The following is a 23,752-nucleotide window of genomic DNA, read 5'->3' on the forward strand; positions in this document are numbered from 1 at the left end:
CCTTTAAAGGGACAGTTGCCAGATTTCCGGGGTGTTGCCAGATTGTGCTCTTTAACGCAGCTTTGCCAGTCTGTTTACTAGGACTGTGAATCTCCTTCTTTCAAGATCACACACAGCCTACAGATACAATCTTATTTGCTATATATAATAAAAGAGAGAAATTAATGTTTGTAAGAAGATGACTGTTTATAACGTCTACACCATATGGCGAAAAGTATGTGCACCCCTGACTATCAAACCCATAATATGTGGTTCTTCCCCAAACTGTTACCAGAATGTTGGAAGCACACGGTTGTATAATATAGAATGTCTTTGTATGCTGTAGCTTTGCAATTTCCCTTCAATCTTCTTCCAGCATGACAATGCCCCTGTGCACAAAGCAAGCTCCATGAGGACATGGTTTTTACCAAGGTTGGTGTAGAACAACTCGAGTGTCCTGCACAGAGCCCTGAGCTGAACCTCATTGAACATGGGACGCAGACTGCACCCCAGGCCTCCTCGTCTGACAATCAGTGCCTGATGTCACTAATGCTCTTCTGGCGGAATGAACCCAAATCCTCACAGCCACGCTCCAAAATCTAGTGGAAAGCCTTCCTAGAAGAGAGGCGCCTGTTATAACGGCAAAGAGGGACTCGAGCTGAAACAAAATGTTCAACAAGCACAAGTGGGTGATGATCAGATGTCCATAAACTTTTGGCTGTAGAGTGTAACTTGTATTTGGGTGTCTTTTATGGCCGTGTTGCACGCTGTGCATAAAGCAGTGGTTTTGTTGAGATGTGCGTTCTGTGTGTGAACGTGGGAATGTATATCTGATTGTCGTGTGCATCGATTTTCAACAGCAGAGTTGAACCGTTTTCCTTTATCAAACCTTCTTTCCTCATAGGTTAGTTACTAGGTTCTAATGTCCACATGTGTACAGATAGTGTTTTGGCCTCCTGTCTACTTGTAAATAATGTTTTGGGTCACTGAAAACAAAGGTGGAGACGTTTTAAACCTCCGTTTTCAGCGTTTCCATGTGGATGAGAAAAACATTTCAGTCTTTGTGTTTGTCACTTTTACTTTCAAAACTTTTGGCCATGTGGGTGTTTTTCTGTATTGGCACCTACTGGGCCGGCAGGCTTACGTGAGCATTTTCAAATCGTTTTTGCATTTTCATGTGTGTGTGGGGTTTTTTTTTTGGTTAGTATTTTTAAATGGAGGGGTTAAATCTTTTCGGATATATCCGTGGAACATAAATTTATAATCAAGACATATTTTCATCTAACAAAGACAAGGAACAGTCCAGGATGGTCTACATTGAGCTGAGGCTGGGTTTAAACTTTGTTTAAAACAGGCCATGTTGCCAGATCTATGGTTTTACCACAGTAGGTCATTTATTGTCTGCAGGTTGGGAATTTGGGATTAAATGTGCTTCATTAAAAGCCATTATTATTATTAGACCATCAGTACGGTTGAATCAGATTTAAAACCATGAATTTAAACCTACAAATATTACACTCTAATGATGGAGTGAGAATGCGGCAGACATGAGAAATCCATCATTATGGAGTTTGATCCAGCTTTCTAACACAATCAGAGCCTTACAAGTACTCAGATAACGTATAATCACAAAGTCCTCCATCCAGAAAAGTAGTCCCGACTCTAAAAGAACGTATTTCACATATCTAGAGCATCATTTACAAATATCATTGATTTAAAAATCCATACACACCTGAAAGCTATAAAAAAAAAATGCTTTTCATGTATATAAAGATATATTGACAAAATTCAACAACTGCCTTTAGGCTTCCAATAATTATGAGTTTCGAGTAAACATTGTGTCCCCCCCCCTTTCTCATTTCAGGAAATGTCTTCTTTGGTAATTGCGCACATGCTACAGATGCAATATCTATCCAAAAGACTATATTAAAACACGTGCGTATTTCTTTAATTCATCAGCGATACAGATATTAATTAACATTTATACCTCGGTTCTCGATTCCGATTGGTCAGAAGGTTTTGTTTTATACATTTTCTACAGCAGTAAGCTTTGACCGTAGTGCAGCTGCAAATCTGTTTACATTAATGCACTCGTTATATGGAGATGCATTAGCATTTTACAAGGAGCCTCAGCTGTCAGTGCTTTCTCACAGTACAAGCTTGTTTTACAAGCTGTGAAGGTTTTCCACCACGGGATGATGGCTTTACGAATTGCAGTTTCTCAGTAAGCTTTGGACATCGCACAATATAAACAAATACGGCATGTTCTTCTTTAATAAATGTAGCTCTAGTGTAGGAAGAAAACAAAATGCCAGGATGTGCTCCTAAAATAAGGATAAAATAATCAGCAGGTGTTCATACATTTCCTATAACAGCACAAGGGACTTATTCCTTACATGTTTCCTAGTTCTCTGAATATCTACGGATTAAAAAAAAAAAAAAAGGTGATCAAAGAGGACGTGCCATGCCACAATTTGCTGCTGGCTATTTATACATGTTAATGTCATGAACTAAAGAGAATACAATAACATGAACTAAGCATGAACTAAAGAGAATTCCCATAAATTTTTCACAACTGCATTGTGGGCCTGGTTTAAAAAAAACAAAAAAAACAAACACCCATCAAGCCAGTCTGAGCTAAATGCACTAATGCATATGTAAACAATATCAATTACAACAACTTCCTGATCTGAGCTGATAGAAAAGGACATTAGGAAAGGAATTTATCATCTCGTTGTTTTACACACCACACACTATAGAATGATCAATCAAAACGCAAACATTTCTTAGGGCGCAGTCCGTGATCCACGATCACACAGCCATTAAGGGCAGGGCAGCGTAATGAGACCGTCCCCTGGAAATGCATTTTTAAAGGGCCGCAATTTATGACTAAACTTCAACGCGACTCTACACTGCACAGTGGAGCCAATGAGAATGTGAATATGGTGGCAAACAAGAGTACATATCATGTCCTGCCTCATAAAATCAATATACAACACAGAACAGAAGAGGACAGGGCGGGTAATCTCATCACACCACGTGATACAGGTCAGAAACCAAAGTGCGAGCGTCTCATCTAAATCTGATTTCCAATGTGCTAAAGGAACAGAGCTGAGTCACCTCTTCTACCATCATTCCTCTCTCGCATGCTCCTTTCCTTTCTTCTCGGACCCTCGATCCAGGTGATCAATAGCAGCGGCTCCTGTGAGCAACTCTAATTTGTCTGGAGACGAATCGATGCTTCGGTTACTCGTCAACGACGAGGCACATTAGTGAGTGATTAACAACGCAGAGTTGTGTTTAGCAAATTATCGATGCGCTCCGGCGCTGGACAGAGCAGTGAGCAGGAGAGCTGATTCACACAGTTTCAGCTGTACAAACATACCACTAGTGTTACTTGATTCCGACCGCTACCGTAATACTGCTGTTGAATATTCGAATCTCATTGGTCAGAAGGTGTTGATTTGGTAGTTCCTGCCTTAATTCAAATCACAGATTTGCAGCAATGCACTCGTTTCTATAGCAACAGCTCATTCACAGGGACGTGTATGGCGGACACTCGACTTCATCTAAACCTAATAATAAAAAGGTTGGGGTTTTTTGTTTGTTTTTTTAAAGTATTATTATTTAACAAAGAAAATGTATAATCGTTGATATAGTGACGTTTCCTGTAAGGACATGTTTAACATTCATGGAAGGAGTCTCCAGTGTCAGGGCTTTGTAACAGTAACAGAAAATCTTCAACGCAGAAAATCTTTTATGCGTTTCCATTTTTTTGGTAACGTTATACGCTCTGTTTTTTTGTTTGTTTGTTTGTTTGTTTATTTATTTGCTTGTCTTTTTAACTTTTAACTAAAAAAGAGAAGGAAGGACTTCTGTTTATAACTGCTGTAATGTAAGTGATAACAGGAACCAACTTGGTTTGCGGACATTCGACGATATTAAATGGAACTATATTCCAATGGATAAATAAAAACCATGAAGTGTTGTGCTTTATAATAAATGTAAAAAATTCTAATCGTTGGCAAATCCCTGTGATATAATAGGAATAAAACGTGGCAAGAGGTGCTGTAATTGGAAAACTAATCAACTTCGGGGTCGCTTCACACCACCCTGTCATTGATTATCCCAACCCCCACTCCCTTAAATGTTTTATTACATATAATGACTTACTCATAATTCTTCTCTTTGAGTGCACCATTGGCACAGGCATGTTTTTGTACTTGCTTTATAATAGTAGCCCTGCCTTCTGAATTTAGTGTAGGAAAAATCTATGTAAAATGTATAAAAAAAAATTTCAATGCCCAAGAAAATTCTAAAGAGGTCTAATCTGCAGATAAAGGTTTACCATGTGAACCTCGAGTGTCAGATGTAGCCGTGGATGATAATTCTTGGCATCCCAAACTGAGCTGATGTGCATTCAGGATATTTCATACAGGCGTACTGACACCATCTCAGATTTAAATGGAAAAACATGACTCACTGGCAGAGCTATCCAAGAAGAGTAAGCCATTTTATAAAGCACACTTTCAAAGAGATTTCAAAGCATCTTTATGATTAGATATGAAATACAGCCATCAATGTGGGACCAGAAAGAGAAACAGAAAGAAAGCACAGATGAGACCCTGTTCAGGCTTGTTCAGATAATAAAAGTGTTGACAGCTATTACAGAGATGGCCTTGATCAGGGTATGTTGATCTTTTTGGGTGCCAATGAAACTTTGCAGTGCGTGGGCTACCCTCAAGGACATGCCAATAATCGGATTCAATAAAGAAAAAGATTCCCAGCATGCCCTGCAGCTCTGAAACAACCCCATATAATGTATGCTGTTTATCTTTATGAAAAAGCACTTAATATTTAAATTAAAGCCTCACAAAGCATATTTGAAGACCGTGATTTATTTATTTTTTTTTCGCCTACAATGAATAAGACCGTTTTGTGGGGACGGGATGAATCCCAGTATTTAGGTTTTTAAATGGAAAAAAAAAAGTTAAGACAACAGGATGAGGTGTTCTTTAAAGCATACCTCCTCAAAAATGTCCGTATTACATGTTTAATTATAAATGCTAAGTATTATTATACATTACAAGTTGTATTTCTTCAATTCTAAGCTTCTGACATTTCAGAAAAACACGGAAATGACACTTCCAAACACAGCAAACCGTATCGTTTCTAAGGATATGGGCATGCTTGACATTTTCACGTTATTGTGATACGATTTAGCATCTTTTTGCGATCGATAAACAAGTTCTGGCAGTGCCTGAAATTTGGGCTCAAAATCTCAGCTATGACGCACATCTAAAAAAGTCAGTAATTTGAGCAATATTTCATTTTAAGACTAGCGTAAGACAATCTACCATATAATGTTTGAATTAGGTAGTTAGCTTTGTTTTGTAATTGAAGTGGGACTGTAATGTCCTATGAATTCGTCTTTGTTTTTTAATGTAAGTTATTCTTGTAGTGTAGCTTGAGTATATGGTGCTAGCTGTCTTAAAACATTAGCTGGTTAACTTATCTGCCTACTAGCTAGTCACTCGATTGCTAGCTAGCTAACCCTAGCATGGCTGATTGCTCTCGCATTTGCCATTGAGTTACTTTTTCGCATTTTGTCATTTTTCACATCTGATATTGCGACTATCAGTCAAAAAATACAAATGTTTTGTTAGTTCCTATTTACTAAGAGCTAGCTGGCTAGACTTATCTAGCTAGCAGAAAACAGAAACATGAACATCCCTGATAGCTTCAGCAAAAACTGATGCGGTAACAAATGAAGGAAAAGAGTTTATAATCATGAAAATATGTTTTCAGATTCGTGTGAACAGCATTGTTGGTATTTTATTTATTTCCATATGTAGGATTTTTGTAAATACAGAGTCCCTGTGCAGGTCTTGAAAGTTTGGAAAAAGCACATGGAACAATGTAAAAAAAAATTCAGCACTGAAACGTTCTGAATTTACCTCCTAATAGCCTGAAGACAGTTTGTACATCATATAGTTTTCATCATGATAATTTTGCCACAAGCAAAAATCATGACAGAGCTCCTCGGTCGTTGGTTTCAGATTGAAACGCTCACCGGCAGCCGACCGAAGACGCTCGACAAACAATTTCTTGGCTTTTCTGAAAGATTTGGAGCAAAATCTCAATGTGAACCTTGCTAAAAAAAAATAGTCACTACAAAGTCGCTAATAGGAGCAGCAATGCATGTTGGTACTATATTAAGAGACTCGATCATATAACCTGAACCTAAGTGATGTTGCAGTTTGCTACGTTAAAACATGTAACCAAGATTTAATTAGCCGTATCTCAAAAAGTGCAACACACCATAAGGAGTTCTGTTCTCACACAGTGTACTACAGCTTTAACCTAATAATCCCACAAAAAAGTTTTCCATTTTCAGAAAGCCAATTATACAAGGGAGAGTCGATATGAAAACCTTAAAAGTCTGAGGTAAATGAAAGAAACAGGACATTGAATTTGTAGTTGCAAAAGTAAAAAAATATACTACTGGTCCATAGTTCTCAATAGCCCCTTCTACTGCTACCTTAAACCCAATCCACTTCTGTTACACCTATTTGCAATACACAATGGAGAGAGGGGGGAAAAAAGGTTTTTCAATTCAGTTCAATTCTATTTTATTTGTAAAGCACTATAAACAATGGACATTTTCCCAAAGCAGCTTTACAGAAATATATCAATTCAAGATATAAAGTTTAAACGTTTTTTATTTATTTATTTATTTATTTATTTATTTATTTATTTATTTATTTATTTTTTAAAAGTTATACCTAATGAGCATGCTAGAGTGACTTACCCTCGTATGTCTGAAAAAAAAAGCCTTAAAAAGTCTGGAATGTTTTCTTACAGGAAAATGAACACTCAATAGATACACTGAGAAATATAAGCCCTGTGTGGGAACTCCCTGAATAACCGCGTAACTTCAACGCGTCGCTACGGGGAATTCAGAGAACCTGATATCACCCAGAGATCAATCCCGGAGCGTTTCCGACAGTGGGTGGCACACACCGAACATACCCTCCGTTGGACACTTGTGCTTTACAGCAGTGTATCAGGTCTATAGGTGAGAATCAGTTCACCTGCTTGGCCCCCAGCCCAACTTACATTACCAAAAAAAGAAGGACCTGCTTCTGAATAATAAATGAAGCTGACCTGCATTATTTATTGGGGCAGTGCCTGTGTAATGCTTGAATGATGAATGCTCACTGCATTCTATCTGCAACATCATGGCATCATGGCAGTTACCCAGTGCTGGTAATTAGTCTGTCTGTAGTTGTGCTATTCTCAGAGGTGATTTAAAGCTTGATCAAGCAACGCTGACAAAAACACAAGACAGGAACTGATGACATCGACAGTTGAAGCGGTTCTGCTTACAGATAAAAGCGGCGATGCGTGAACACAGGCAAGATCTTCAGAAACCTGAGTGCAAATATGGCTCATATCCTGTTCCCTGACTATAAATCCACCACCTAGTGGCCACCCATTAAGTTGGTACCTATGGAGCTCCGCCTGGTCCGGGTCACCCCTCGCCGTGGCATAACTGTCCCCATTTCCAAGGCGACCGACAGATCTTTGGCACTCCTTAGACCCGGAATGTTTTAGTGAGGGGTATGTCGTGGACCGATGAAGATGAAGAGGGTGCACGAGGAATTAAAGCTTCTTACAGACTACGTGAAAAGGCCTTGTAATCCTCTTCCTGTCGCCTCGGCAACTTCACCACCACGTCTAATCTTAACCCGGCCTAATCCATGGCCAGCAAGCCACCAGCTTCAGGTGCATGCACCAGACACCATGCATCTAACACTCACCCCAGCTAAAGCCTTGATTTCTAGTCTACGCAAGCGTACACTTTTTTAATCATGCACATTGCTGCTTTCTTTACCACATGCTGTGCTTATGTGCAGGCCGGTGCTTTATAATGCCTGACCGTTTGGGTTTTTTTACTCTCCATGCAGTGTACCAACATAGTAAAGAGATGCAGAAGTGGCTCTACAGTAGTAAAAGCAAGCACCGTCATGCACCTAAGACTCCAAGCAGCAAGGAATGGGAAGCGAATGGGAGGGACAGGTATCCATCCGAGCGTGAGAAAGGGACTCACTTTTCTCAAACCTGTCTGCCAGGCGGGAGTGCATGTTGGAGCTCATTGGCTGGTCCTGCTGGTAGGCGGACTCCTGGCTAAGAGAAGTCAACACTAACTGCTCTGGAGGAGCTCGTGGGAGAGAACACACAACACACAGCAAGTCAGTCAAGCCACTGGCAACAGATTCGTTCTATTGGTTTAATACAAAAAGAGCTTTCACTTAAATAGGAATCTGTTTGGGATTCAGTCTCAGTGCATGCTGGAGGGCTTACAGTAGATGTGCCATTTGAGTCTGTAGGAAATGTACATTTAAGCATAAAATATTAAATGTACATTTAATACATAAAATAAAAATATAAATGTTTGCATCCTCCTCATACGGCAGAAAACGCAAGGTACATTACAGTGGTTCCTGGAGGAACCTTTCTTTGAAGTTTCTGAACTCACTCTTGTTCCTCAACTTGATAAGTTTAATAGTGAAACCTGATGTGTCAGAGCAGGAAAACTGACTAAACCCGCACTGAAGCTTTAGTGTTTGTGTTTTTGGGGCTTGTTTTGTCTAGGAGCTCGGCTGTTTGATAAGACATCAAGACCGTTAGACTAAATATGTCTGAAACTTTGCCTGCTTACTGCAGTGTGTTGGTGCTACATCCTACATCATGACAGCGATAAAACTTTCATAAGTCATTAAATAGCACTACATAGTAGAAGTAGTGTATATCTGAGTGTTTAAAAAAAATCATGCTAAGAATGATTATATAAGAATATAATCTTTATTCATATAATTTATATAGCACTTCATACAGAGAAGCAGCTTTATTTCAAATGTAATATAAAGAGCTGCGTTCTCATTCTTATCTCATTCTGTGGTAAATGCTGCCCTCGTGTGGACAAATCATAAAACTGCCTCACGATCGTTAAACTGGCAGCATTGTGAGCTAAGGCTAATGACAGAAGCATTAAAAAATAAATAAGGGAGTGGGGGGAAAACAAGCCCATCTGGAGGGCATTAACTCATGTTGCTACCCTAGAGGGCACATTTTATTGCACATAGGAACTCCTAGAGGACACTTACTCATTTTCTGCTATGTAGGGGAGCCTATACGGCACTGCATCACATATTCTCTACTAGAAGGGCACCCAGAGGGCACTTCATCACATTTTCTTGCATATAGTGGCACCCTAGAAGGTACTGCATCACATATTTTCTAATGGAAAGGTATCCTAGAAGGCACTTTATCATGTGTCCTCAAATGTAGAGAACCCTATAGGGAACTACATTACATATTCTCCACTAGAAGGGCACCCTAGCGGGCACTTCAGCATGTTTCCTCACAAGTAGGGAGCCCTAAAGGGCACTGCATCACATTCTCCACTGGAAGGGCAACCTAGCGGGCATTTCATCATCTTTCCTCACATTTAGGGAACCCTATAGGGCACGGCATGACATATTCTCTACAGGAAAGGCACCCTAGAGGGCACTTCAACACATTTTCTTGCATATAGTGGTACCCTATAGGGCACTGCATCACACATTCTCTACAGGAAAGGCTCCTTAGAAAGCACTTCATCATTAATTTTCCTCACATGTAGGGAACCCTATAGGATACTGCATCACATTATTTACTGGAAGGGCACCCTAGAAGGCACTTCATCATGTTTCCTCACATGTAGCAAACCCTATAGGGCCCTGCATCACATATTCTCTACTGGAAGCGCACACTAGAGGGCACTTCATTATGTTTTCTTGCATTTAGCAGCACCCTAGAGGGCATTTCATCACATTTTTTCCATTCCATTCCATTATTTCCACATACAGTCCTATTCACATGTAAGAAGGCAGTTTTTAGCACCTGCTGCTGCCTGTGAGGTGAAACGAAGATAAAAAAATATACGCCATGTGAATTGCCTTTTATGGAAAAGTGACAAAGTTGAGCCTCTTTGGGGCAGAGCTAAATTCCAGGACACATAAATAAAGACAGAAGACTGAAATGACTATTGATATCCATTGTGGCAATACTGCAAAAATATCTTTAACATTTATGTACATGTATAATTATTATAAATCTATTGACCCTGAGCTCGGTTAGTGTGTGGAGTTTCACATATTCTTATCGTGTACATGTGGATTTGTTCTGGGTTCTCCATTTTCCTCCCACTTCCCAAAACCATTCCAGTAGATGGATTGGCTATTCTAGGTTGTGAATGAGTGAGTGTGTGTGTGTGTGTGTGTGTGTGTGTGTGTGTGTGTGTGTGTGTGTGTGTGTGTGTGTGTGTGTGTGCGCACGTGCAGGGTGCCTTGTGGCGTCCCATGCAGTGTGTATTCCCGCATCACACTCAGTGTTCCTGTGTTAGACTCAGGATCCAACACGACCCCGACCAGGACAGAGCACTTAATGAAGATGGATGAATGAATAAATTAGAGCTCTAGCTCTAATCTATTATCTGCTATGGCTCAGAGGCGTGTCCACAATTTATAATTAAATCCTGAAGACGTCACATGGTTTCATGTAGAATAAAGCTTCAGGTAAGACCGGGTACGTATCAGTGCTTTGAAAATAAAGCATGTTGTTTTGTTTTGACACCACATTGTTTATCGATAGTAAATGCTACACTTTTTTAATAAAAGTTTCAATCTGGAACCTTAGGGATTTTTCTTTTGGGGGGTTGTTCTTTTAGGAGAACCCTTCAAGATTCTATGGAGAACCATATAACAGAATGTTTTCCTTTCAGAGAAGGTTAAAAACCTCTTTAGGAAGATGGAGAATCCCTTAACACTCTTTTTTTAAGAACATATGGTCTGGAACCATGTACAGATATTGCATTATTAAGACGTAACTCTTGGCATGGATTCAGACAAACAGTTGGAAACTAAGAAGTCTTATTTAAGGTGAATGCAATGTTTCTTAAAATGTCCTAGTAAGAGCATTAACTAGACAGGAATACTAGTGTTTTGGGAAAAGCAGGGGGGATTTTAATAGTCTACAGCATGTGATCCTCAGCTTTAAGTTAAGGAATAAATCACTTACAGGCATGCTGAGTCGAAAATAATCACCAACAGGGTGGTGTGATGTGGCCTGATGTGAAGCAGAATTACTGTTACCACTCTGAAGTGGATTATTTTCCAGCAACAGCACATCCCAAAATGTTCTATTCCTCTTATCCCACAGCGACTTGCCAACAATTACACTGTTGTGCTTTTTATCTGTTTATACTTACATGTAATGTTCTAGAACAAAAAGACACATTATAACTGCTATAAAACGTAATACCCTTTTTTTTTGTCTTTTGTTCCCAAGAATCCGGAAGGCTTAACTAATCTATCCTGAAAACCTTAGTGTGTTGGAAAACTTACTGACCGTTATATAAAGCGCTGACACTGGAGACTCCTTCCGTAAATGTTAAAAACATCTCCTTATAGAAAACTTCACCCTGTCAACGAGTTCACGTTTTTCTTTGTTAAGTAACGTTTTAATCCGTTTATTATCGGTTATTACAAAAACGATTCGTTACTATAGAAACAATAACGTATTAGAACAAGCGCTTTGATTTAAACCTGGGATTTTGAATTACAGCCAGAACGATCGTCAGAGCTGCTGTTATAGAAAATTATTCAATACCTTCTGACCAATCAGAATTGGGAGTTCATCAGCCTTATGGTATAAAGTGTTTCATCACACTCGCTGGACAAAAGGAGAGACAGGCAGCTGTCAGTCATCTGTGTGGGTGTGGCACTTTGAGCGGATTAATTAAGAGATCTGCCTTCAGCATTAAGGATAAAGCTAACAGAAATAAAGTGGTGCTTTAGGTGAACAGCTTAGGTCAGGACTTTCCAGTGAGTTGCTGCTGCTTGGACGCTCAATCAGGAGTCTAATTTGGCTGATTACTCAGAGAAAATGCTCCCATTTTGTACTGACTTAATCATCGTCCAGCTAAAAGCCACTACAGATGGAAAAAGTGCAGCAGGTCGAGCTTTTCCTTTTTTTTTCTCCACCTTTTGGTCCTGTCCTGTATGTCCACATTACTTTTCTAAGAAACTAAACTAATCCTTATTCATTCATTCATTCATTTAGTTAGTTGAACTCCCACCCACTAGACCATTAGCAAGTGAATTCATCTGTCTATCTACATGTTGTACCTTTAGTAGCCTGTGTATTTTGTTTTAACTGTGGAAAGTGTGTGTTAGAGTAAAGCTTTAAAAGGTACATCAGTGATCTTTAAGGTCAGATTATGTACCTTAAATCATTTTTTAAAAGGTACATACTGAAGCAGTGGTGCCAAGCTCTACCTTGCTTCTCATTGGAGATCGTTTTTGTTACATTTTTGTTTTTTGTTTTTTTTGTATCTCTACCTTTAAAAAATGTAAGTTACATAATCGGGCCAGGTTGGCGCTATAGTGGTGTGGTGTCAAGTTGAGTTACGATACTGAGTTAGAGGCGGATGCAAATGCAGAATCTCAGTGAAACATTTAATATAGTATCAAACAAAACACCATACAAGACTTACATGAACCAGGACAAGCGTAACGTGATGCAAAAGGACAGAACAAACAACGTAAGACAACAGTGCAGTGCTGAACCTGACTATGTTTACACACCAGTGCTAATGAGCGAAACAGTGGCTGATGGGAAACGTAGTTTCTAGTCCTTTTCCGATATCACATGACAGAACCCCCTGCTTAATGCGCAGCCCCTGAAGCACGTAATCAGTTCATGAGGGGGTCCTGGATCCACAGACCAGACATCCGTAAGCATTTCAGAGTTCCATAGTATGTCCTCCCTCTTGAGGCTGGATAGAGGACGCTTGATGTGTTCACTGAGGTTCAGATGTGGGTCGGTCTCCTCCTCACCGTAGAGAGATGACGTGATATCCCGGGCCTGGTTTGAGCGTGGAGTGACGGCCACTGCGAAGTCTGTGAGGGGAACGAAGACCAAGGCGGAGGCCGAGGGGGGAGCGACGTTCACCATGAAAATAGAGGGGGGAGCTACGCGCTCTGCGAGGTCAGAGGGTGGAGCAAAGTTCTCCACGAGGCCAGAGGGGGAAGCGATGTTCTCCGCGAAGCACGAGGGAGGAGCAATGTCCTCCGTGGAGCAGGAAGGGGGAGTGACATATGGTGCAAAGCAAAGAAAAGGAGCGACGTCTTCAGTGGAGCAGGATGGCAGAGTGAGTCCTCAGCTGAGAAGGATGGTAGAGTGACGTCCTCAGCGGAGCAGGATGGCGGAGTGACGTCCTCAGAGGAGCAGGATGGCGGAGTGACGTCCTCAGAGGAGCAGGATGGCGGAGTGACGTCCTCAGAGGAGCAGGATGGCGGGGTGACGTCCTCAGCCGAGCTGGAAGGCTCCTTCTTGATATACGCCCTGAGGGACTACACCATGTCGAGTCATTCCCTATTAGCCTTGATCATGGCGAATCTCCCTTCTTTCTCCCACCGCGGTTTTTCCCTTTCAAAAAGGGCCTCTTACACGCTGAAAACATCTGCTGCATCCATTTATTCGGTCTTGCGTTTTGTCACGGTATTGATTTAGAGGCGGATGGAAATGCGGAATCGTAGTGAAACATTGAATAAAGTATCAAACAAAGCACCATACGAGACTTACGTGAAACAAGGCGCAGCATAAAGTGATACATAAGGACAGGACAAATGCAAGACAACACTGAAAGTGACTATATATATCCACCAGTGCTAATGAGCTAAACAGGTGAATGAGACATGTGACATGCTGCAGTGGCTGATGGGAAACTTAGTTTCTAGTCCTTTTCCCATATTACAGACACTCACAGCTCCAGGTTTGATTTGAGTCCAGGTTGCTGTCTGTGTGGAGATGTCCCATGTTTGTCCCCATGTGGGTTTCCTCTGGGTTCTCTGGTTTCCTCCCACTGTCCAAAAACATGCAGGATTGTCTACGCTCAATTCTTGTGCCTCGTGTACAGATGTAAGCTCTGTATCCACTGCAACCCGGATGGGGATAAAACGCTCACTGATGTATGAATGTATGAATGAATGAAGAACTGGACTTTAAGGATCACCTGTGTACATTTCAAATTGTACTCTAAAAGCTAATTAAAGGTACACTACAGAACCTTATAAGGTCAAATATACACACTAAAGGTACAAAAGATGTCCCCTTGATAGTACAAGGAAACAAGGACAAGTGACAAGGAAAAGTACAGTTTAGTACCAGTGTTTCTGCTCTCCTTTATTCTAATGTCTTGTGCTAGAGTTACCTCATAACTCACAGGATGCATTCACATAGGCTACAGTTAAGTCTTATTTCAGGCTACATACAGATTATAAGCGCTGAATGCACGCAGTTGATCTGCGTGTTTAGTGCGCAAGGACGAGTGTAATGTCCGGGACGTCACCGGGGCAACCCGTGTGTTTACAGTGCACTAAAGACAAGAAGCTCAGCCACACCGATGAACCCCCGATGCGGATGAATAGGCCGTTTGTTAGTCGTGCTGGGTGACAGGCCCCGGGGCGCATCTGTCTACGCGCTCGCCTCCATTTTTATCCGCCGACGCGTTGCGCAAATTCGCCGCCGACAATCAGGACATTCCTCATCACGCAAAAAAAAAAAAAAAAAAGAAGAAAGAAACACCCGCTATAACCGAATATTGATCGACTGTATGTATGATCGCCTCGCTTACCTCCCTCGCTGTGGATCTTCTTAGATCGCCGGTTAAAGTACATCCTGCGGCTGCGGGTGTCGGGCGTCCGAGCGCACCGAGAGCATATCCGTGGATCAGAAGCCCAGCTCACGGGGCAAGACGACTGCACACGGGGCCGCGCTCTCCGACAGATGGAGCATCGTCACAAACGTTAGGTCATCCAGGGCTTGGTGGCGCGCATTAGAGCGGGAGCGCGCATCCCGCACGCTGCTGATTCTCTACAGGCGTCGTCTCTTTAGCTCCGCCCACCGCTTGATAGACGCTATAACTGCACTCTACCCTTTATATATTAAATTCTATAATCTTAAAAAAATGTCAGATTTGGAACAAAAACTGTAAACGGCCTTTAAGAGGTGTTCTCAAACCTTTTGCAGCCAGGGACTCCTAACGAACTGCCTTATGTTCTAAGACTATAATAATAATAATAATAATAATAATAATAATAATAATAATAACGATTAGGCCAAAATAAATTGATACACTCTCAGAAAAAAAGAGTAATAAAATGTGTAATATGTACCTATATCTGGAAACATGGATATACACATTCTTTTAGACTATCTTTCTTTTTAATTTTTATTATTATTTATTATTACTTTTAATACATTTTTTTAAAATCTCTTTGCACGTACATATTTATTTAATCCTACGCATTCTATTAGGCCTACATTGGACCTACTTTTTAAAAATGTAGATTTTAATGCTTGATTTCTTACTACGTGTAAGAAAGTGCTCTATAAAAAATTATTATTATTACAACAATTATATAATGTACTTTGCCTTAAATGATTAAAGTACATACATGGACCGTAATAAGCTTACATTAAAGTTTTTAAAAATGTACACTATGCATCTTTCTAGATTAAAGATACATACTGAAGGTACAAAATGATGATACAACTCCACTGACATGGAAAGGTAATGTTTAGTACCCCTTTTTATAAGAGTGTGTATGATTGTATTTATTTATTGGTACTAATAAAGATGTTTTTTAATATGCTGGACCTTCCACCAACAGACGCAGACTTTTCCCAGCTCTTTTAGAACTGTAGTTTGATGATTAGAATACTATTTAATTTATTGAACAGGCATTAAAGGTGCATTTAAATAACAATCGTGTGTGGGAGGGCTCTAATAGTTAAATGGGTGGAGTTTAATATGATTTGAATGATTTTTTTTAACTCACCCATGTACACAAAGCTCCGCCCCCAAAAACGTATGATTTGTTGGTAAAACTAGAGCTTCCATTAGCAAGGACTGTCCTGACATGACTTTCAAGAACACTCAGACCTTCTGATTGAAAAGCCAAGATACATCTCTATAAGCATACAACTTCTCTTAATAATTTTTGAGGACGTGAATGGGCGTTATTACAAAATGACATACAAGAGGCCAATCCAAATACAAACACACCCAGACCAGACCAGAAGGTAGGTTTCCAAACCAGCTACATAACACACTTGTTCTGAGACAATGGCTTACACTATTAATATTACTGACTATTGCACCTTTAAATAATGAAATAGTAACTATTAGAACTATAAGTGATGTATAGTGAGAACCGTCAACCTCCAGAATCATGCAGTTGATCATTTTTCAGAGAAGAATGCCGTATGAGTAGCTGAACGTATATTGCATCATATTTGGGGGGGGGGGGGGGATAAGTGACCATATCCATACATCCATCAAATAAAAGGTCCACCGCTGCTGAGCTGATACGATCTGAGTGGTGTGTTATTCTCAGTGCAGCAGCGGCACGGTGTGGTGTGGTGATGGTCCGAGCCGATCAGCTCCTAAAAACCATCGTTACAGAAGAACGACTTTCGCGCAATAATACAGGCAACAAAACAAACCTTATTTCATTTTAAGGAGCAGAAAAGAAAACTCGTTTGCTCGTTTTATTACATAGTAACAGAATACATATCCGTAACTGTTTTTAGCATCACATTAGAACATAATACATATTCATATCTCAAGGTCATTTCTTACCTTATTAAATAAGAACTAAATAAATCATTCTGGATTTTTAATGGCCAAAGACCCAGTCGCGCGCTCGGATGAATAACCACTAGCACACCCGCGCGCACACACACGCACACACTTCCTTTGCAACATACACACAAAATATAAGTATATCCCACTACATCTGGAAAGAAAACGTCAAGGAAACCACTTTTTTTTTTTTCCTACTGTTTCCCTGAAACGAGACATTGAGGCATAATGTAAAGGTTTGTTGAGAAGCGTACCGATTCATCTGCTCAGAAGGAAACGAAGCTGCAGTGTGTGTGTGTGTGTGTGTGTGTGTGTGTGTATATATATTACAACCCTGTTCATGCACAGAGGATGAAAACACAGAACCATAATGAGCTCATCATTATCATAAATCACCTTCATTAAGAATTAAACTTTGGAGAGAATTCTAAGCAGTGTTCAGTTCATAATAATAATAATAATAATAATCTGTGCTCTGATGATATTCTGAGTACGGTTGGTTGTTAGGCCCGTTATATTGACTGTAAACTGCAGGGGAAGACACGGGGGAAAATCCATTATAACAGTAGGTGACGGGGAAAAAAATGACTTGGAAGACGACGTCATGTAACTTTAAAAAAAAAAAAAAAAAAAAAAAAAAAAAAAAGAAATAAAAAATGTCAAAGAACTCAAATGTCAGTAACGAGCTGAGCTGAAGGAGAAACATCAACATTTGGGGTAAACGTAAAGATAACTTTAAACACAGGGATTTAAAATCATCTGCTCTTTTTTTTCTATCATTGCACCTATTTTAAAAAGTTTGTCCCGTTAGACGCGAAAATCCCCCCCCCCATCCTAAATCTCCTCCTGGAAGTGCTTTAAGAAGAATAACGAACTGATTATCGATCAATCATTAAAATAATGACCTGCGTTCTGCCATTATATTCTCACACAGGTTTTAAAAAAAAAAAAAAAAAAAACCCAACAGGATGCAAATTTAAAAATGACACATGCACACGATGGGATGGACGAAATATTATTAAATAATGTGTGCTGAAGCGTCAGAAATGTGGAGAAAACAATATTCAGTTCATATCATTACATCATGTAGTGTTAAGTGACTCGTCGCCATTACAATTACTAGAATCTTAAAACCATGAATTCGTTGCAATCAGAGCAGGGATCCGTCACCACGCCCTGACCGGCAACGTGCTAAACGTGTGAAGAGCTTTAAAATTGGAACATTCTGCTAAGAGAGCGTGCCGTAAAACTAAAATTCAAACTGATTTCAAGAGGAGCTTATGCATCTTACGCAGGTTTCTATACTGTGTCTCAACGTCGAACTCTCGCAACACAAGGAACAAAAAAAAACAAACAAACAAACAAAAAAAAAGCACACAGGCATTCGTATATTTACATTTCCTCAGAGTCTGGCATGTACAGATCAATCTATAAAATCCATTACATGAAATTAAGTGAAATGCTGAAGATTAGCTTTTGCTAACACTGATTCGTCACAGTTAATATCTGTCGTGTTTTGTTAACGGAACCCTGACGCAGGATGGAGGGGACTACGCAGACAGGAGGAGAAAGAAAGAAAAAAAAACTAAAAAAAAAAAAACAAAAACACACAGGTCTAAAAAAATAAAGCTTTGTTAATTCTCTGTGTTGTTTCTTCTTTTGGTTCTACCTACAGCTGAATAGAGTGGGAGTGGGAGTTGATGGAGGAACGGGTGGAACAGCTGAAGCGCTATGTACAGGAGCGATGGAGGAAGTGAGTCAGTCCTGATGGCTGGACAGAATGGGCTGCCTACAGATGGGGCACGTGTTGTTCTCCGAGAGCCAGCGGTCGATGCAGTGGATGTGGAACTCATGTGCACAGGGGAGGCTGCGCAGCTTGTTGCCCTGCGCGTACTCGTTGATGCATACACTGCATGCGCGCCCCTGCTCGCCCTCCAGGCTCGCCTGGCCGTAGGTGCGCGTGGCCAGATTGTCGATCTGCTCTTTGGTGAGGCCGCGCGGGTGCTCGTCGTCCTCCTCGTCGTTCAGCAAGAAGAAGTGCGCCAGCCGCAGGATGGGCAAGGTGCCGTTCTCAACCAGGTTATTCGTGTCCCGCCCGTTGGCACCCACCCTCGCCTGGCCTGCCTCACCCGCTGCTCCACCCTCTCGTCCCGAATCGGTCACAGCGTTCCCTGTCGTGGCTTCACCATCCTGCGCACGCTGTGTCTGAGCCGCAGCGTTGATGCCCACGTTCTGTCCAGGGGCGGAACCTTCCGGGTCTGCCTCGGTCTCCATTAAAGAGCTGAGCTCTCCGAAGCCGGTCATGATCTGCCGCAGGATGGAGCGTAGCGCTGTGGAACTCGGCTCGCCCAAACCCGTCTCCGAGATGCGGCGCAGAGGAATGCGGATAGTGCTTACGTAGGTGCGGATGCCAGCGCGTTCCGAGCGCGAGATGGTCCGTCTGAAGCCTCCGCTGTCGCTCTCGAAAGTGACCGTATTTTCAGCGGCGCGGGCACGAGACCGCGTGCGGCTGGCAATGCTGTCCCGGTCTCGGTTCTCGCCCGGCCGGATTCTGCGCACCTGCAAATCCAACATGATAGTCGGGTGCCGGCGGACACCTCCTGCTGTGCCTGACGCTGGCGTCTCGCCTTCCTCAGTGCCCGCTTCGGGGGCAGATTCAACTGGTACTGTCGGCTCAGCGGGAACTTCCACCGTCTCCACTAGAGCAGCAGCAGCAGCAGCAGCAGCAGCAGCAGCCGTGTTTCCAGCAGGCTCTATTGCAGGGGCACTGTTGCCGGGGGTGGGGCTAGAGCTTCGGGTGGAGTTCCTATCCAGAGGTGAGCGGCTACGACGCGAGGACCGGGACACAGCTATCCGGCGGACCCGACCACGTGAACGAGTTCTGCGTGCCTCACGGCTAGCCGCCGCCCCCTGCACACTGGCCTGAGACACAGCTTCTGGACAGTCCGGAACGTCGTTAACTTCCTGCTCCTCCTCGTTACTAAGTGAAGGAGGCTGCGTCTGTACTTGACCCTGCACGCTGTTAGTACTATCCTGCTCTTGAGGCAGGGACGTGGGCATGGCCTGTGAAGGAGGGGGAGGAGGAGGAGGAGGAGGAAGCGCTGCTGGCTGAGGCAAAGCAAGGTTCCTCCTCAAACTCGTATACGGCGCCTGCGAGATCAGAGGCGGGGTTATGGGTGGGGTAGTACTACTGCGAGTGCGCCGTGCCTGAGCCCGCCTCCCCAGAGTGGGCCTGGTTGTAGAATAAGGGGTGGGGTGCTGAGTGGAATAGGGCGCGGGCCTCAGGGGAGTGCGTATAGACGCAGAGGCCCTCTGCGGGACAGGAAGTTCAATGGGGTCAGAAGTGTCGCTGTGTTCCCCCGGCTCGGGCTGCTCGTGATTGATGTTGATTTCCAGGCTGAAGCGAAACTCGCCACTGTTTGGATTCGTGCGGCTGACGGCACGCCACGTCTGGTTGCCGCTCTGGCCGCTGCGGGTGGCGTTGCCTGTGCGCCGGAACGTATTCAGCCACTCCAGCAGAGAGTCTCCGTTCGTGCTCTCGGTGCCCGGCTCAGCAGCAGCTGCAACGCGAGCACACAGGAAGTGGTCTAATCAGGGTTGTGTTGGGTTTTTTTAGAATATTATTTTTACAGGATACACAACAACAAGACCCATAAATATATCTAAATTTGATCGAGCCAAAGACCTGCTGATAAGAACCCTCTAACTCACCACTGCTGCCCTCCTGTCCTTCCTCGCTGTTCTGTGGACGTGATTCAGGGCGAGGCTGTGAGGACACACGCTCCTTTGCTCCATCCAGACGCTGTCTCAGCTCCTCGGCTGTGACTTCACCTACACACACACACACACACACACACACACACACACACAGGAAGACAAAATTCATAAGGAATTTAACAAACATAACATGTTGGGATTAGCATCAATATACTGCTGAATGAGGACCCTGCAGTGTGTGTGTGTGTTTGTGTGTGTGTGTGTGTGTGTGTGTGTGTGTGTGTGTGTGTGTGTAAAATCACCTGGTGTACCCAGCAGGTTGCTGTCTCTCATGAGCCGATACTCCTCCTCGCTCAGCTCGTTGATGAAGTGGTAGTACGCCTCCTCCCGCCGAAGACGCTCGGCCTGACGGCGACGCTCGTCTCGCCCGCCGGGAGGGTCCATCACCACGGAAACCACTGTTCACCGTTAGCCCACACATAAAAGGGTAAACTGTTAGCGCTGCTGGACATGACTACACAGTGGAGTGCAAAAGTTTGTGCACCCTTTACAGATGGATGCCAATGTCAGGTTTCATAGGTGTTCTTTCATTATCAGAAAACCAAATAAAAATAACAATAGATTACAACTTATTTCTTATATAAAGTAGCTGTTTTTGGTCACGGTACCAGAAAAGGGTACTGCAGTATAAACATTGTTCCCAACAACCAATCACTGCTCAGCATTGTTCCCAACAACCAATCACTTAACAGCGTTATTCCCAACAACCAATCACTGCTAAGCATTGTTCCCAATAACCAGCCACTGATCACTGTTTGCTCCACCCACACATTTCTTTGTTTTTCCTCTTAAACTCTGTTCTTGGTGAAATGTAATAAGTGACTTATTCCATCTGTGATCATTTCCATCCTGCCTGCTGTTCACGGCATCTTTTCCTCTGGGCTCTCGACAGAAACGACAGAATTTTGTAAAAACACGTAAGGGTTCGTTTATAGTACCGTGACTAAAGACGAATTCTTTCTATGAAAACCTTTCCATAATAAGTTACAACCTTTCATTTTCTACTCTGATTAAACCTCAGAACATTTTGCTCTATGCTAAACATCATCAGAAACTCTTCCATCTTCGTGTAACAAATTTTGATATGAAAATCAAATTTTTATATCATCATGACGATGCAATGAATATGCAAATTGGTCTATGACGTCACCTGACGCCTTCTAGCGACCTTTTGAGCGTGCTAGCTACTTTCCCCTTATGCCATCACTGGACCACTGAATGAAGACTAACCTGACGGTCCACCAGCCTTTAAAGACTTAGTACAAACTGTTTGTGGCTGTAAAAAAAGAAGGAGATTTTTTTAGTTTGATGCGACGATTTAAGAGAGAAAATCGGTCTGCATGTGACATGTTTTGGCACGTGCTAGGTGCTATAGGAGTCTAGAAAAGGTTAAAAAAGCGTGACGCAAATGCTACAAATGTCTAATACATGAAAAACAGGGTTATATTTTACTAAGACATCAAATCATCAGTCATATAACGTTACACCCATCATTAGAGAGAAGCTCTACCTCAAAATGTACGCCAGAATATGATGATCCGTAAAGCCTTGCTCTAAATCTGAGGTTTTTACGGCTGTGCTATTACACTTCCTTAATAATAACAACAACAAATAAAACCCAAAGAAATAACATCTATCCCTTCTTAGTCACCATTACTGTTCAGGAATAATCCACTGTTACAGCAGGCCATGGTGAAGAATGCAAAGCTAGCGGAGCACTAAACTGACGGTGTCAACGGTGCCATTGACCAATCACAGGGCGAGCAATGATGACTGGCACACCGACCCACCAATCAACGCCAGATAAGGGCGGGCCATGACAAAGAAAACGTCGGGCACCGTGTAAGCTAGCACTGAAACCGAGACACAATGAAGGAGCGTTGCGTTGCCTTTAAAACGCTGTCAAAATCACATTATACACTCAGCAACAAAACGTCGCCACATTAACACTTCTAAAGAGATAATAACAAGGAAAAACGCGCTGTCATTTTGTATGCGAGTTTGTTGGTATCGAGAAGACATCCACCAAGCTAACAGCTAGCTAACGGAAAAATAGCCGTTTGACAATTGTTTAGCCGACACACGAAAAATGATCGTTAGTGGACAAACCCAACAAAACGTATTAATAACAGCGAAGCCATGTGTACTCAGAACACGCTGCGATGACACATCCAAAAACGCGCATTTTCAGTACCTGAAACAGCAGCTATAATATGGACGAGTCCTCTTTCCTTTTCGCTCTGCTTACAAATGTAGCCTAGATGCGTTATCTTTTTCTCCCACCCGCATTAGATCAAATCCTGCCTCCTACACACTGATTGGATAGACCCCTTAGAACCCCGCCTTCTGCGCGAGGATTGGTTAATGTTTAGCGTAACCTGCACAATCGGTGGGCTGCTTGCCACTACAACCCACTATCCAATCCTGGCGCAGGAGGTGGGCTTTGTCGGAATACAGGTGGGAAAATAATTAAACTAAGATGAGACTAACTTTGCTACACAAATACATGACCGATCGGGTACCTGTTTCAGAGAAAAACACGTTCCTATTTGTAAATTCACCCACATTGCATCGTTTTAAATTTTACACACAGCATGTAGTTACTTCTGCGATGGATTGGCACCCTGTCCAGGGTGTACCCCGCCTTGTGCCCCATGCTCCTTGGGATAGGCTCCAGGTTTCCCCGTGACCCTGAAGGAAGGATAAGTGGTATAGAAGATAGATGGATGGATGGATGTAGTTACTTGTCAGATATAATAAGAAATCCGAAAATGTTTCTTTAAATCGCATTGGAAATAGAAAAGAATGCGTATAGTAATTATACACACACACACACACACACACACACATATATATATATATATATATATATATATATATATAGAGAGAGAGAGAGAGAGAGAGAGAGAGAGAGAGAGAGAAGTCGAGATTCATCTTTAATCCTATGATATGTCTATGAATCAATTGTGGATCATTTCTGATCAGTGGACTTTTTAACGCCTAAGCCTAAGCCCACTCTAGTTTAAAAGGATCCTTAAAGAGAACATATACTGTAAATGTTCACAGAAACTACACAGACACGAAACAGGGGTGCTGTAAGGGTTTTTTGAAAACGTCTACGAACTCTTCATTTCTATTTCTTTTTTTCTACATATAAAGAGTTTAAAAGAAATCCACGTGGTGCATTACAAAGCCTCGTACTCTCAATTAGCGGCTTTTACGACGCTTTGCGACAGTGCC

General features: G+C 42.1%; 2 protein-coding genes across 11 annotated transcripts in view; both read right to left on the reverse strand.

Moving 5' to 3' along the window:
- Positions 1–15,126, reverse strand: part of atp8a2 (ATPase phospholipid transporting 8A2) — a 65,696-nt gene extending 50,570 nt beyond the window's left edge. For all 10 annotated transcript variants that reach the window (XR_008384461.1, XR_008384460.1, XR_008384459.1 and 7 more), the window contains exon 1: positions 14,723–15,126. Coding sequence is in view for 5 of the 10 variants with exons in the window: in XM_053611467.1 (XP_053467442.1) it covers positions 14,723–14,765 (43 nt within the window). In the remaining 5 variants the exon portion in view is untranslated. The remainder of the gene's footprint in view (positions 1–14,722) is intronic.
- Positions 15,127–15,517: 391 nt separating this feature from the next.
- On the reverse strand, positions 15,518–23,086 carry rnf6 (ring finger protein (C3H2C3 type) 6). The gene is made up of 4 exons (XM_053611738.1): positions 22,707–23,086; positions 20,755–20,910; positions 20,447–20,566; positions 15,518–20,295 (listed from the first exon to the last, which is right to left on the reverse strand). The coding sequence occupies exons 2-4, from the start codon at positions 20,894–20,896 to the stop codon at positions 18,494–18,496; spliced, it is 2,064 nt and encodes a 687-aa protein (XP_053467713.1). The 5' UTR covers positions 20,897–20,910; positions 22,707–23,086; the 3' UTR covers positions 15,518–18,493.
- Between the last annotated feature and the right edge of the window lie 666 nt (positions 23,087–23,752).

The sequence above is a fragment of the Ictalurus furcatus genome, chromosome 23 (assembly GCF_023375685.1).
Source record: "Ictalurus furcatus strain D&B chromosome 23, Billie_1.0, whole genome shotgun sequence".
NCBI lineage: Eukaryota > Metazoa > Chordata > Actinopteri > Siluriformes > Ictaluridae > Ictalurus > Ictalurus furcatus.